Source organism: Vanessa cardui, chromosome 28 (assembly GCF_905220365.1).
Source record: "Vanessa cardui chromosome 28, ilVanCard2.1, whole genome shotgun sequence".
Taxonomy (NCBI): Eukaryota; Metazoa; Arthropoda; class Insecta; order Lepidoptera; family Nymphalidae; genus Vanessa; species Vanessa cardui.
This window is the reverse complement of record NC_061150.1, coordinates 6,051,781-6,068,400: the sequence shown is the minus strand read 5'-3', so window position 1 is coordinate 6,068,400 and position 16,620 is coordinate 6,051,781. Positions and strand designations below refer to the sequence as shown.

The following is a 16,620-nucleotide window of genomic DNA, read 5'->3' as shown; positions in this document are numbered from 1 at the left end:
ATTAAAAAAAATGAAACTGGCTGGTTTAAAAATAAAAAACCCAAATTTCTATCAAGAACATAGAAGAAAAAATAATTTTTGAAAAGTCTGCTAAATTTAAAAGTAACAACTATTTAAAATATGTAACTATTTATTTTATGCAAACGCATGAAAATTACCAAGAAAAATGTTAAGATTTAAATTATCTAAATTCAAGCAAGTTTGTTCTTCGATTTTGCTACCACGTATTTTATTCAAAAACTTGAAATATTCAAAGGAGTTGAATTATTATAATCGTGAGTATAACATATTATATCTCATAAGTTGCGAATATATATATACCATCGTTTAAAATCTGAGTCACTTGTTCCTTTGCCTACCTTTTTCAATAAAAAAATGTAACTCTTCTGAAGCCTAGCTAACTTGTATTGGTCGTTTTAAATTAACGAAAAATTGCCAGTTACCATTTTTCATTATGAAGTTTACAAATTTACATATTAAGACCACACAATCGATTGTAAACTATTTAAAAATACACACAAAGGGATATTACAGGCTGATACATTTTTGTTTTCTAAATCTCTGTACTAAAAATGCATACAATAAATTAAAAGTTTGATCTGATATTTGAAATAAACAATATATTTAAGATAGATAATTCTGAAAGTTCAATTGACTAAAGATATTTGTCCCTATTTTAAACCGAATTTAAAAAGGAGGAGGTTATCAATTCGTCTGTATTCTAATTCCCTTCGAACGCACGATCCATAGGCGTTGAATATAGCATACGTAACTTAGTACCACAGATTATACAATATTTAGATATTTTGTAAAATGGAAAATGATTGTCCTTTACAGGTGCGTTGGAGCAGTTTAGTAAAGTTCGAAAAAGCACGAGCTCTAAAGATGAAGCAACGGATAAACAGAAGCGTATTATCGAGAGATGTTTCGAGGATAAGTCGGCGTCGCCGTCACAGCCAGAAGAGTGCAAGAAGATGTGCAAGGAAGTGAAGGAGAGTGAGAATGAAATACTCTTTACGCCTGAGTTTTACAACATGAAACAGTGCGAACGCTGCGAGTCTGTTATCGCGAGGCTGTTCAGAACCGAAACTGTCCACGAAACAGTAGATAGAGTTAATTTAGCCGAAGATGGAAAAGTAAAAGCTTCAACGGTGAAGCAGGAAGAAGAGAAGTTGGTTCAGAAGATTGAGAACGTTGATGAAACGCCGCACGTGGAAGCCCACGCGCCTAAGGTTGAAGGATTCAATTCTATACCGAAGGTGCTAGGTAACGAGACCTACAAGATGTCCAAATCAAATGCATGTGACCAGTCTCATCTAGATGAGTTGGCGAAGCGCTGTCTTGGTTCACCGGAAAGTGACATTGATAGGATTGTAGCTCAAGAATTGAAGAGAATCTCTCAAAATAAACCACCACCGGATTTTGATATAGATTTAGTTCGAAATCAGTGTATAAAAGAAACTGGCGCCACGAATGTATGCCGATTCGATAGGGATCGGCCAATTCATTTAGATACAGTACCATTACTTGATATTGCAAGCGATTATAAAGAGAGCGGTTTTATTCGAGAATATTCTAGTATCTTCTTTACGAAAGAAGTCGATGAAAGCAAAATTGACACACCCCCTCCTCTATCTCCGTACGAGAAACCAGCGCTGCCTTTTTACGAATTTCCGAATAAAGAAAATATTACACCAGAAGATGATTCTAAAATGGAAACAGCTGCTATCGATGAGAACATACAGGAAGCTGAGATTATATTCAAAGAAGATTCCCTTGAAAGGGATGTCGATCAGGAAGAAAATGAGATACTTGAGGGCGAAGAAAACTTGAACCCCAAGCCCAATATAAATCAATTTCACAAATCAATCTTGGAGCCAACAATTTTAAAGTCTGCCCAAGAAGACGACGTGTCAGTAAGAAATGATTTTATACAGGATATACATACGCTAAACATTATTAACAGTCAACAGCTTCTTACATCTAAATCGGAATCACCGGACATGCACTCTGATTCGAAAGACGAGCCTCAAAATTCTTCGATATCGAGCACGTTTTTACCTGGAGGCGAGGGACGAACGTTAGATCTCCCCGAGAACACTTCGATCTCCGCGAACCAAAACCCCGATGAATATTTCAACATCAGCTTAACGGATGTTATGTTGACGGAGGGCGATACAGTCAAACGTATATTTGCAGAAACTCCAGCTACGCAGAATATATTTTACGCGGCATTGCCGCAGATCGAATTGCAGGAATCTACGAATAAAGCTAGGGTTAAAGAGGAATTTTTGACAGATTCGCATTCCGTATTGGAACCTGAAGTGAAGCAAGCAGCTGTGAGCAGAGAATCGGCGAAGGTCGACGCGAATTCAGACGAGATAATGAGCAAGAGAGATGTTTCGTGTTCAGAAAACAGTGTGCCTCTATCCTTGCTCTTAAAATATATACAAGAACGAAACCGCTTGGAGTACTGCAGGAAAATCGTTGCGAAAGCCGATATCAAGCTCGAGGGGAATCAGCATTTCTCCGGCTCTCAAGGCGACAAATCTAAGTCTAAGAATGAATGCCCCCCCGTCAAACCGTGCCCGATTCAACCGAAACCCAAACCGCCGGCGGCTGGGGGCGGACCATGCAAAGTACCACCCTGTAAACCGAAGAAAGACCCATGCGCGAAGCTATTGCCCATTTTCTTGAGCACAATGATCAGACGCGACGTTTCTTTTGATGTCGTGAAACGCAAAAATGACAAATCCCAGAATTCGGAAGTGACACTGACCTCTTTGGCTCTATTGAGCGAGGTGTTGATCAAACGGATTCAGGAAATGAGCGCACAGTTGAGGTTTTATGGTCACAATAATTGTGGTGATGCTGTGAATTACGCGAGAGACTTTCAACCCTGGATTCCGATACCATCTTGGCCGATTCCGAAGAAGGAAAAGAAAAGGCCCCTTGTTTGCCCAAAGGAAGGTTGCAAAGTTCCTCTGCCTCAGCCCAATAAGCCTTGTAAAGATAAACAATGCTCTGGGCTCGCGAAACAATCCTTTATATCGAGTCTTTACGCGCCCTAGACTTTTTATTTATAGATTTTTGATGTTTATTTGTTTAATTTGATACCTGGCATCTGTTAATTTATTGCAACAGCTTTGTTACTATTCAAATATATTACCGTTCATATATGTTGTCATTTATTAAATGTTTTGTAAAGTAATTTGACCGAAGTAAGTAATTGTTGGCCCACTCCTTGTCAAACGCCTCCCCATTTAAAAGACAAAAAAAGGGACAAGTGCGAGTTGAACTCGCGTGAAGAGGGTTCCGTACGATGTTACCTATCATGTTTTTTAAATCTGACCCAAATTTGTTTGTGGTAACTAAAAAAATATGTTTATGTTCCCACACATTCCATCTGCAAATGTAAGTTGGTACGCACAATATTGAGTGATATTTTAATATCATGTTATTTTAATATCATGGACTTCTTATAGGTTTTCCTATAATCTATAAGGAGAAAACTAATTTCTGTATTTTTTTCAAAATTTTAGGTTCAGTAGTTTCGGAGAGAACGGGGGGGGAATGGTCAATTTTCGTCTATTTTCTTGAAACTATTCATTTTAAAACTACAAAAAAATACATTTAACATCTTCTCAACAAGACCTTTCATTTGATATGCCACACGATGCAGTTTCTAGATTTTTTTTTTAATTTTCCCCTTCCCCCAAAAATGACCGCCCATATACAGATTTCATCTGCTCACGTCACACCTCTGGATTTGGGTTACAGGAATTGATATGTGTACCAAATTTCAACTTAATCGGTCTAATAAATTCGGAGATAATTGACTGTAAGCGACGGACGGACAGACACACGAGTGATCCTATAAGGGTTCCGTTTTTGTATTCAGACGTACGGAACTGGGACGAAAACTGAAAAATGGGACGATTTTAGAATTTCGTACGATACGATATGGAGTTTTGATCAAAATATTTGTTTTCAACTACTAGGTACTCTACGGTTTTGTAAGAAAGTTTGTTTTTATAGTGACATTTGTAATTAATATAACCGTTAAACGTAGAACACACTATCCCTTTCTCACATACTCCGTACACATATTCCGTCCTTACGTCTCGAAACACTTCAGGCGTACGCATCAGGAACTTACCCATTTCCAACTTTCAGGTGCCGTACCGTTACTTTATTTTCTTTCAATTGATAAACTCAATAACTTTTTGTCAACCAGATTTGGGGCTTAAACCCAGAACATCAGAATATTGTGTAACAAATTCGATACATACCACATGAATCAATATGGAAATGTCAGAAGCCATCTCCTGAAATAGGAGGCTTTGCTCCACTCTGAGGTCCCGTTAGGTACTCGGCCGAGTCGATATAGAAAAAGTTTAGTTTTCTACGTTTCCTTGGGTCTGGGTGTTAGTACCGTTGTTACTTCTGATTTTCCACAAGCGCTTTAGCTACTTATATTGGGATCAGGTAATGTGTGTGATGTGGTCCCAATATTTATTATTATTATAATAATAATAAATATTGGTACTCAAAGACAAAAATCTTTATTCAAAATAGAAGTGTTTAAACTTGCTTATAGATAGTTAAAAATCTGCCACGGATACTAAAGATGACATATTCATACTATCTAATTTAGGTGCGGTATCCAGTCTTATCTAAATCAGTGGTGTCTACAGATTAAAACTGCTGATCTGAATTCTCAGATGCTGTAACACGAGAACGGAATCAAGACTGGATTTATAAGTCTTGAGCCTCTGGGCACCAAAGAATTGGGACCCTGGAGCAACAGAGTGGTCGTTATTATTTTACAAATTAATTTAAACAATTTTATTTCTGTCAGTAATGTGTAATCTGTGCATCAGAAATTTAAAACATTTATTAAACTTGACGGAATTATATAAATCACTCTTGTGGGCCCCTTTCTATCGAGGGCCCAAGGTTATTGCTCAATAAAAGTCTTCATAGGTTTTTTTTTTATAATTTATTTTATATTCAATAAGTGTATATTGCGGGGTCGTATCCTCGAGCTGTGACGTGCTTATCGATCCACCCCCTGAAGTTGGTGACGTTGGTGTAAGCGCCGGGGGTGTCCTTCAACCCACAGCTGATGCCCCACGCGACTATACCGTTCTGGATGTAACGATCGTTCTGGAAAAAAGTTTTGATACTTTAAATATTTTAAGAGCTGAGATTGCCGCGTGGTTAGAACGCGTGCATCTTAAGCGATGATTGTGAGTTCAAACCCAGGCAAGCACCACTATATATGTGTGCTTAATTTGTGTTTATAATTCATCTCGTGATCGGCGGTGAAGGAAAACATCGTGAGGAAACCTGCTTGTGTCTAATTTCATCGAAATTCAGCCACATGTGCATTCCACCAACCCGCATTGGAACAGCGTGGTGGAATATGTTCCAAGACCTCTCCTTAATGGAAGAGGAGGCCTTATCCCAGCTGTGGGAAATTTACGGGCTGTTACTTTACTACTTAAATAACTTAATATTTTATATTGTAATAACTTACAACAACAACAGACTGCAAATTTCCCACTCCAAGGCCTCCTCTACCTTTGATAAGGTTTGGAGCATATTCTACCACCTACAACGCGGATTGGCGGATTCAGATTTCCTCATGATGTTTTCCTTCACCGTCAAGCTCGACATGAATTATAAATACAAATTAAGCACATGAATATTCAGTGGTGCTTGCCTGGATTTGAACCCGCAATTATTGTTTCTATATTTTAATGTTGGCTATCATCGGTAGCGTGGCCGAGCGGTCTAAGGCGCTGGTTTAAGGCACCAGTCTCTTCGGAGGCGTGGGTTCGAATCCCACCGCTGCCATTTATTTTATACTATTTTAGATGTAACAAATTATTTCATTATTTTTTTCCTCAAAAAAGCCTTAAAAACTAAAAAGAGTTATCAAAATTGGCCTGCAGATTATTTTAAAAACATTATCGTTTTCTTAGCTTTTCAAAAATGTATAAAAAGAAGGAAATTATTTCAAATCCATTGAAATTTTGAGGAAAAAAAACAACAAAAAATATCGAAATAATTTCGTTTTTCGTCTCGCATTTTTATATTTGGACCGATAATTATTGTTTAAATATTGAAAATATCCAGTGACTAATCGTTTTTATAAAACAATAGATAAAATAGACTTTAATTGATACTTTTTTTAAATACATTTTTCAAGTTGCATTTTTGACAAATTTTGAAAAAATGCTAAAAAATATGATAACTCAAAAACAGTTCACTTTGCACTATGCATATGGCGGTTAAAATTAGTGCAAATAGTTACCCCTATCACCTCCTAACGGATATACGTCGAGTTACCAATAACCCTGTATATCCCGTCACCACCACCCATATATTGAAATGAGAAATACATATATGATCCCCTGTGTCTGTTATTTCACTGGGTCACTTAACTTTCAAACTACAACACAATAATGCTTTTTGGTGATAGAGTGATGAGTGATTGATACGAGCTTGCACTTAAACCTATCAAGATTATTCAACTTAACATCTTAAACTTACACCAATTGGACACACGAGGGGTGAACCACCATCCCCTTGACAGGTATCTACATCCTCCTCCCCACCAGCGCACATAAAGGAAGTGTGTAACTGGAAGAATCTACCCAAACGGGTCGAACGCAACGCTGACTGACATATCTCATTGTTTATTGTTGGTACTTCAACCTGGAAACAGAGAATATACTAACTTCAGTACATTAATTAATTAGTAGCTATTATCGCTCGGGATGATGTGAAGGTTCTCCCATACATACCTACATATACATATATAAATAAAATTTTTAACAAAAGAAATACAGACTTCAAACAAAACACTCTTTCAAAACAAATTAGTATGCTAAGTGCATAGTACATACAAAGTAAAAAAAAAATTTTACGAAATGAAAAATATTTTAAGTAGTCTAATATTTTATCAAAAATATTAGACTACTTAAAAGTCGATTTAAGATTATATAATGTAGGTAGTTACAATTATTGTTATATTTGGAGCCGGTGTCAGTCAAGAGAACCCTACAATATATCTAGCAAAAATATTACGAGAATACTTTAAGAAATATGCTTTTTACAAATTATCTTATATCCGACAATATACACACATACACTCACACATACACACACACATACATGAGTGTTAATATTACACTACTTTTTCGGGTAGTCGTTTAGTAAAAACATTTTTAGTGTATTAGCATAGATTAAAAATACAGAAGATGCTTACTTTCTTCATAACAACTCGATAGGGGCTATTTCGTCCATATTTATCTTTACCCCAACCAGTTGATATGCATCTCAGTCCTTCGTTGACTGGCACATTCGGCGCCGGCAAACACACGAGTCCCACGTTGGGCGCCAATTCTAGCGGCTTCGATAAGAACAAGAGGGCGATGTCGTTGAATAAGTTACCTTTAACAAATAATAAAAGCAAATCATTTTTTATACAAACAGTATAATACAGCTTCGTTGACTATATATGTACTGTTGAGATAAACAAGCAACATCTGCGTCAAATCACACAACTTCCCTTAATAAAAAGGCAGGAGATTCGATCTTTGAAGCCTAAAAATCGGGAGCGTTTTGTGTCACGTGACAAACGTTTAAATAATGCATTTTTGTTTATGGTTTTTTGAATAAATTAAGTATTATTATCAACTTTCGTCAATAAATAACCATAATATGTACTGATTAAAATAATTGACGCCTTTTTTTAGCATTGTCAGATAGCCTATTAAATGAAAACATGAGCTTGCAATTTTGTTTTCTAATTAATTTTTTTTTTTAATTCTGCTTCTGAATCCTAGACATTTGTCGTTTCGTCAATTAAAGTACATTAAAGTATAAATAAATAAAAAATCCAACTCACGATTATTAAATTCGTCGTGTATAACGATTTCGCTGATATCCCTATCCTGGTAGGGGTATAACTCGTCATTTGATTGCGTATCCCATTCACCAGCTCGGATGAACAGCTTCGGGCCGGTCACCACGTGGGCCGCTGTCATCACCACGCTCGGGTGTATGATGGACCCACCTCCCACATATATGTTGCGATCGTCTTCATTCTTGGTACTGCTCGATTCCTTTCTGAAAATAATCATAGAAAGAAATAAATAGGAGTAAAGAAATATAGTACGACACAATTAAGATGTAGAATCGGCAAATTCAGTGAAACCGATTACTGCCGTTACACAACCAATAGAAACAGCTGCCTATCGTGCCGCTCGACGCTATTCGTCGCTATAGATTCTCGCATCAGTTCGACCCGAGACAGCGAGTGCGTGTAAATCGACGTGTCGAATTGACGAATATATTACGTCGTATGATATTACAAGTTATTACGTTTGCGTAACGATCATATTCACATCTATAAATATAATAAAATTGTAGAGTCTGTAATTTTAAAATAGCCCTTTTTATACTTAATACATATACGGAAATAATATTTTTTTACAATCTTTGTTTGTCTGTTTGTTCCGGCTAAGCTCTGGAACGGCTGGACCGATTTTGACGGGACTTTCACTGTCACATAACTGATATAATAAGGAGTAACTTAGGCACAGCTAGTAATAAATAAATATTGACAATTTGGGACCGCGTACTTAATTCATTTTTACGAATTTTGCCGACGCTACATCTAAGTCGTGTCTTACTATACGTTTATCCTTTACTTTTCATATAAAATATAACTATAAAATACTATTATGGATAAGTTTTTATTGAATGTACCCTGCACGAAAATATTCATTTGTTAAAAATACGCTTTCTGAACGCACCGGTAAACTTCAAACATGGCCGTCCGTTGAACTGTCATGTCATTGAATTTTAACGATTTTTTTATAGTATAGGTTGGCGGGGCATATGGGCCACCTGATGGTCAGTGGTCACCATCACCCATTGACAATGACGCTGTAAGAAATATTAACAATTCCTTACATCGTCAATGCGCCACCAACCTTGGGAACTAAGATGCTATGTCCCTTATGCCTGTAGTTACACTGGCTTACTCACCCTTCAAACCGGAATCCAACAATACTGAGTACTGTTATTTAGCGGCAGAACGACTGATGAGTGAATGGTACCTACCCAGACGGGCTTTCAAAAAGCCCTACCACCAAGTGGTATATCTTGATTATTGTGAGCGATATATTATTTACCTTAACACAACCGCCATCCAGGGAAATTCGCCTATTTTGGTTTCATCTTTCTTCAGGTTACTTGGCTGCATGCCCAAGCCTTTACTATTTCGCCAACCACAGCCTTTTTTCTGTAACAATAAAATAATAAATAAATATTGAACAACATCGCATACATAACTCTGAACTTTTTGAAATTAAACAGATGCAGGTTTCCTTACAATGTTTTCCTTCACCGCCGAGCACGAGATAAACACAAATTAAGCACATGCATCGGTTCAGATGCACGCGTTCTAACCACTGGCCTATCTCAGCTCTTATGGAGGCAATACTGATACTAAATATAATTGAATAAATATGGATACACAATAATTTATATAATTTAAAGCAGCCACCTATTCGGAATGTAAATTATATCGAGAAAGACTTGCCAAAAAACTGAGTTTTTTTAAGAATTCTTTACCATTGATAAAATTAAATAACTAAAAATGCTCAATGATTAAAATATTCAGCTATAAAGTAAACTTACCTCTTGAGGCATTTGATTATTATTATTATTCGTAGGGCTCATGTTTTCGTGTAAACAACAAACATCTAAGAAGTTTGAACAGGTGCTCCGCATATTCCTGAAAATAACGAAAATTTAAAAACATAGTATTAGCTTAATAAGTAACTTGGATGAGCTGAGATGGCCCAGTGGTTAGCGCACGTATTTAACCGATGATTGCGAGGTCAAACCCAGGCAAGCACCACTGAATATTCATGCATTATATTATGTGGATAATTCATCTCGAGCTTTATCGGAGATGGAAAACATCGCGAGGAAACCTGTATGTGTCTAATTTCAACTGAATTCTGTCAAAATCAGTGCTGTGCATTACTTATACTGAGATGAACCCATTGCTACCTACACTGTGTTCTTTAAATTTAATTATTTTCTTCTGTATAATCATTGTAATGTATGTGTGTAGCAAAATAAATGGTTTAAATGGTTTAAACATGTGAATCCACCAAACAGCATAGGAGAAACGTGGTGGAGTATGCTTCTAACCCTCTTCAAAGGTAGTGGAAGGCCTTAGTCAACCCGCTGTGGTGCAGCTTGCTAGAAAATACTCCTAAACTTCTCTTCAAAGGTAGATGAGGCTTTAGCTTAGCAGTAGGAGATTTCTTACCGAGATTCCAAAACACCTTTTCCATCAGTAACGACGGTGCCGTTTTCATTACAAAGGTAATATTTCACACAGGAACCAATTACATCGTCCTTTAAAATACAGGGTTCACCTGGAAACAAAAGCAGAATCAAAATATACTTAACTCAAGTAGGCTTTTACAAACACTTTTGAATCGTCATTTAACAATTATATTAAGTGAAGCTACCACCGGATCGGATTGTATATTCCACCGAGAAGAACCGGTAAGAAATTCAGTAGTTCTTTTTCAGCATTTAGAAATACAGTCATGTTAGTTAATTACAATTATATATGTGTGTAATATATCCTGCCTGGAAGAACAATAAGTAATATAATATTAGTATAAATAATAAAACAGCAGAATTAATGATCCTATTTGGGTTGAATTTAACAAATATATTATTGTTCCATTTTCTTTTTTTATTTATGGAATAGGTTGGCGGACGAGCATATGGGCCACCTGATGGTAAGTGGTCACCATCACCCATAGACAATGACGCTGTGAGAAATATTAACTATTCCTTACATCGTCAATGTGCCACCAACCGTGGGAACTAAGATGTTATGTCCCTTGTGCCTGTAGTTACACTGGCTCAGCCTTCAAACCCGCACACAACACTGCTGCGTACTGTTGTTTGGCGGTAGAATATCTGATTTAGGATATTGATTGTCACGTGTCAGTCAAAGAAGTAGCCCATGTCCTTTCTTGGAGTTCAAGTTTGCTTCATACAAAATTTCTATCAAATTCGGTTCAGCGGTATGATTATAAGCCAAAAATAACTGCGAGGCTCAAAAGTCTAAATTATGAAGATACAGAATTTCTACTTAAGAGCCTTTTGTAAATTCATTGAATATCTACTCACACATCACCGCACACACACACACACACACACACACACACACACACATCCATACACATGAAAATATACCGAACTGTTTATTGTAATTTGTATTTCCGTCAGGCTGATTGCTTAGTCTTTTAGAAGTGTCAGTAATTTGTATTTAAGTATGAGAGAGTTAAGGAAGAGTGACTTCTTCTGGCACGGGAGCGTAGGTACTGCACTCAAAAGGAGAAGTCAACCATTGTAAAGTTAATGAGGTGTTTTCTTACTGATTAAATAAATTATTTTATTTTATATATAATTCTAAAATATAACGTACTCCTACGTAACGCCTATGTAACTCCTTATTACATCAGCTACCTGTTACTAAAAGTCCGGACAAATTCAGTCCAGCCGTTCCAGAGTTTAGCCGGAACAACGAAACAGACAGACATACAAAAAATATTATTTTGAAATATCGTTTATACATACATGTGCATATAAAGTTTAGTTATTTTAATATTACAAACAGACACTTAAATTATATTTATAAAGTTAAAATGAAGTAAAGTAACAGCCTGTAAATTTCCCACTGCTGGGTTACGGCCTACTCTCCTTTTGACGAGAAGGTTTGGAACATATTCCACCACGCTGTTCCAATACGGGTTGGTGAAATGCACATGTGGCAGAATTCCGATGAAATTAGACACATGCAGGTTTCCTCACGATGTTTTCCGTCACCGCCGAGCACGAGATGAATTATAAACACAATTAAGCTCATATATATATAGTGGTGCTTGCCACTGGGCCATCTCAGCCCCTTCAATCTATTTATAATAAATAATAATTTACCAAATATATCATGTATGAGAGCTTCAAGATCACCCCCCTTTATATCTTCCTCGGCTAGTGCCGTAACGGCGCATGTCAAATATATGCCGACGACTGATAAAAGTATTCTGTATGTCATCTGAAATAAAAAAAGACAGTTTAATATAACTACATAGTATAAAACAAAGTCGCTTTCTCCGTCCCTATGTTCCATTGTATGCTTAAATCTTTAAAACTGCACAACGGATTTTGATGCGATTTTTTTAATAGATAGAGTGATTCGAGAGGAAGGTTTTTGTAAATAATACATGAATAATAAAGTAAGGAAACACTGATAATTTTCGAAGTTTGTTAACATAAGAATTAACAACATTAAATGTTTAAATAAAAATATACATATATGAACTAAAACTAATAAATAAATCTTGACCGCGTGGAATGGTGGCAAGAATGCTAGCAGCACTTCCCCGTTGAATCGCAATTCCGATCCTCTGGGCAAAAAACGAACCAGCTCTCCTGTCACCTGTGGAGGCAATGAGGCGAGGTGTTATACTTTTGATGAAGCTTTTTGCACCACTACTCCAAGGACCAAGCGTTTCGAGAGCAAAATATATAAATAATTAACAAATTTAAGTTTATAATGTGATGTCGTAAATAAACAAATTATGTAGTTATATTTCATATCAGTATATCGAGTCACTAGTTAATTATATTTGCGAGAATATTTGCGTTGTATGCAATTCATTGCGTAGTTATAGTTACTAGCGAGTTATTTCGCCTTTAAACATGGTTCAGTGCTTCAATGCACAATGTTTAGTGACGTATTGTTTCTTTGACGAAACGCTGTCTCATACGCACTTATCGGGATTGTAGTCGGGGTAAGAAAGGTTCGTCACCTTAAGATCTATTTCCGTGTGCTCAGTGCGAGCGATAATCTGCTTTACCGATCGAGAATGACATATTACGTCGCAATGATTCGATGTTTAGATTCAAAAGGTAATAGTACAACACAACTTAGATGTAGCATCGAAAAATTCGTATAACCGATCAAATCCGAATAAAGTACGCTATCTCAAATTATCAATATTTATTTCTTATGCGAATATGATCTTTACACAAACATAATAACTTGTAATATCACATGACCTAATATGTTCGTCAATTTGACACGTCGATTTACACGCACTCGCTGTCTCGGGTCGAACTGACGCGGGAATCTATAGCGACGAATAGCGTCGAGTGGCGCGATAGGGATATGTTGTGCGCTGTTTCTATTGGTTGTGTGAATCGGCGGGAATCGGTTTTATTGAATTGGCCGATGCTACATCTATGTTGTGTCGTACTATACTCAGAGCTTTAAAGGAATGAATTTGAAAACTGACGAAATTTTTCTTACTCTGACTGTACATGTATTCCGTACTCTTTTGTATTCAATTGTATGACATCGGCAGAATTCGTAAAACCGATCACATCCGAATTGAGTATCCCAAAATCATCAATCTTTATTCATTTATTACTAGCGCCCCGCCCCGGATTCGCACGGGTGCAAGGCTGACACTAAATGTACTACAGAATCTGTTTATTTACGACATCACATTAGAAACCTCTAAAATTATCAGTGTTTACATGTTTTATATACAAAAAAAATTCTCTCGAATCGCCCTATCTATAAAACAAAATCCGTTGCGTAGGTTTAAAGATTTAAGCATACATAGGGATGTAGAAACAGAGAAAGTGACTTTGTTTTTAATATTATTAATTCTTATATTAATAAAGTTCTTAATACTGCTTTGCTGACGTCATATTTGTTACTAAATAGGCTATTTGACTGGTTTTTAAAATCCATTTAATATTATTTAGTAGAAGTTAAGGAACCCAGTAAGAGTTGTGTTTTTTATTTCTAGCACATATTTGCCGAAAAAGAAGCGCGCAAAAACGCTACTTGGACAATATGCCGCTGCAATGGGGTCGGTGACGTTACTTTCCTGTATTTTAATCTGTGATACCTACATATAGTAGAAAAGCAAAGTTTACAAGAAAATGACTTCATCATAAGCTCGGCCAATCAGGAGCGTTTCGTGTCACGTGACAAACGTTTGAAAATTTGCATTTTTATTTATGGATTTTTGAATAAATTAAGTATTATGTTCAACTTTCGTTAGTAAATAATCATTTTAAACTCATAATATACTTACACTGATTACAATAATTCACAACTTATTTTTCGCATTGTCAAATAGCCTATTGTACAAAAGCAAAGCCAGGGCAAATCTCGAGTTAATACATAAAATCGGAAATGACACCGGGCCGCCATCTTGCTTGCCATATAATTAATGGCGTCATTTAAATTATCATAATTATTTATATACAATATGTTTAATATATCTTGTAATTCAAATATCATGAACAGGTTTCATTTGTGATTTATTTTTTTCCGGATAAAGCAAGAACTGGTTTTATAGAATTATTATATTATTGTAGTTTATTTTCGAGACTTTATAGGTTAACTGCCTAGTAAGTATAGTGGCTAGTTTGTACGTCTTGAGGTCCTGTGTTCAATACACGGATTATGTTTTGTAGGTCGAAGATGGCCCAGTGGTTAGAACGCGTGCATATTAACCGATTGTTGCGGGTTCAAACCCAAGCACTGAATTTCATGTGCTTAAGTGTTCATAATTCATCTCGAGCTCGGCGGTGAAGGAAAAAATCGTGAGACAACCTGACGTGACCAATTGCCACATGTGTATCCACCAACCCGCATTGGAGCAGCGTAGTGGAATAGGCTCCGTAACTTCTTTACAGAGGGAAAGGAGCTCTTAACCCAGCAGTGAGAAAGTTACAGACTATTAATGTCAGGTTGGAGACCAAATCTTATAAACCACTGCACTAACTATGAGTTCTGAAATGGTTTGTGTGTCTGTACACTGGCTCACTCGCTCTTAAAACCCGAATATACTAAGTAAGGGTGTTTAGCGTTGTTTAGTTTATTATGCAACTGATAACATATATATATATATATAATTGATATGTTTATATGTCATATGAACATGAGATAGAGGTCGAAATGACCATATCAGGGCCCCTAGGCAATACATTATTCTGGGCCCCTTTATACGTTTTTTTACTATATGACAAAGATATATCGGAAGAAAATTTAGCTAAAACAATTTCCAAAATATTAACCGGTCTAGGGCCCCTTGTCCACGCGGGGCCTTTGGCAATTGCCTACAATGCTAAATAGATATTCCCGCTCTAATTAAATTTATTATCTATATTATTATTATAAATGTGAAAGTAGCTCTATTTGTCTGCCTGCCCCCCTTTACGACCAAACCGCTGAACCGAATTTGATGAAATTCGGTATGAAGCAATATTTTAAATAGTTATGAGACAACATCACATACATCACTCTGATCCCAATGTAAGTAGCTAAAGCACTTGTGTTGTGGAAGATCAGAAGTAACGATACCACAAACACCCAGACCCGAGACAACATAGAGAACTAATGATAAATAATCTACATTGATTCGGCCGGGTATCGAATCCGGGACCTCGGTGTGGACCTATGAAAACCGGTGTACACCACACCACGGAGGTCGTCAAACTTGAACTCGGACATAGGCTACTTTTTTGCCTGACACATGACAATCAACACCCTGAAACGACCGAAACCGCGGGTGATATCTAGTCTTATATATTCGAATTGTATTATAAACTCAAATTAATATCCGCATGATAAATCAGTAATTGCTCGGGTTTGAACCCGCGATCATCGATAAAGGTTATATAGATAATAATATTTTATATTAGAAAGACAATTTTTTTTTGTTTGTAATTTTAGTTTTTAATTAAGTATATGTTTTTTTTTTTGTTGTTTTTGTTTTTGTAACTTTTCTCCTTTTGTATGATTTTGCCTGTCTACCTTTTAACTTTTATGTCTATGTTTCTTCTTTCTTGGGTACACTGGAAGAAATCTCTTCTAGGGATAAGTATAACTTTTAAACTTATTTATCCTGTGTACACATTTTCCTTTTCAATGTATCTGGCAAGTTTAATAAATGGTTAAATTAAAAAAAAATAATAATAATAACATTCGCCACTGAGACACTTCGGTTTAATCTCAGCAAGTAAACAAATACCAATGTAACTCCAAAAGGTCAGACGATGATTCACGTAACTTAGGTCACGCAGTGTATTATGTATAAGAAATCGTCAATATTGACAATAACAAGCAACACTTAGTGTTAGGTGGAGGAAAACATCGTGAGGAAGCCTACATGTGTCTATATACATATAATGTATTTGAAGTGTCTGTTTGTAATATTAAGACAGCCCTTTTTTACACAATTCATATTTATCTATACATTAAAAGTAGCTGCTACTAGTACTACTATTACTGCTAGCATTCTTGCCACCAATCCACGCGGTTAAGATTTATACAGTAACTAGTTTTAGTTCATATTTGTAGTTAAGCATTTAATTTTGTTAATTCTTATGTTAATATATGTCACTTACAATGTAATAAAGTGCATATTATATATTCTATACATGGTACTATACCAAAATAACATTTTTTCAATTTCTGTC

At 36.1% G+C, this 16,620-nt stretch overlaps 2 protein-coding genes and 1 non-coding gene across 3 annotated transcripts; 2 read left to right on the top strand and 1 right to left on the bottom strand.

Moving 5' to 3' along the window:
* The first annotated feature begins 74 nt into the window (after positions 1-74).
* Positions 75-3,179, top strand: LOC124541664. Its single transcript, XM_047119591.1, has 2 exons — positions 75-275; positions 838-3,179. The coding sequence occupies exons 1-2, from the start codon at positions 167-169 to the stop codon at positions 3,069-3,071; spliced, it is 2,343 nt and encodes a 780-aa protein (XP_046975547.1). The 5' UTR covers positions 75-166; the 3' UTR covers positions 3,072-3,179.
* A 1,817-nt stretch (positions 3,180-4,996) lies between these two features.
* On the bottom strand, positions 4,997-12,172 carry LOC124541504 (phenoloxidase-activating factor 2-like). The gene is made up of 8 exons (XM_047119419.1): positions 12,055-12,172; positions 10,364-10,472; positions 9,721-9,817; positions 9,213-9,322; positions 7,922-8,142; positions 7,280-7,464; positions 6,562-6,726; positions 4,997-5,169 (listed from the first exon to the last, which is right to left on the bottom strand). The coding sequence occupies exons 1-8, from the start codon at positions 12,170-12,172 to the stop codon at positions 5,014-5,016; spliced, it is 1,161 nt and encodes a 386-aa protein (XP_046975375.1). The 3' UTR covers positions 4,997-5,013.
* On the top strand, positions 5,781-5,862 carry Trnal-aag. The gene has a single exon. It is a non-coding gene; the product is annotated as a tRNA-Leu (tRNA).
* Positions 12,173-16,620: the final 4,448 nt, after the last annotated feature.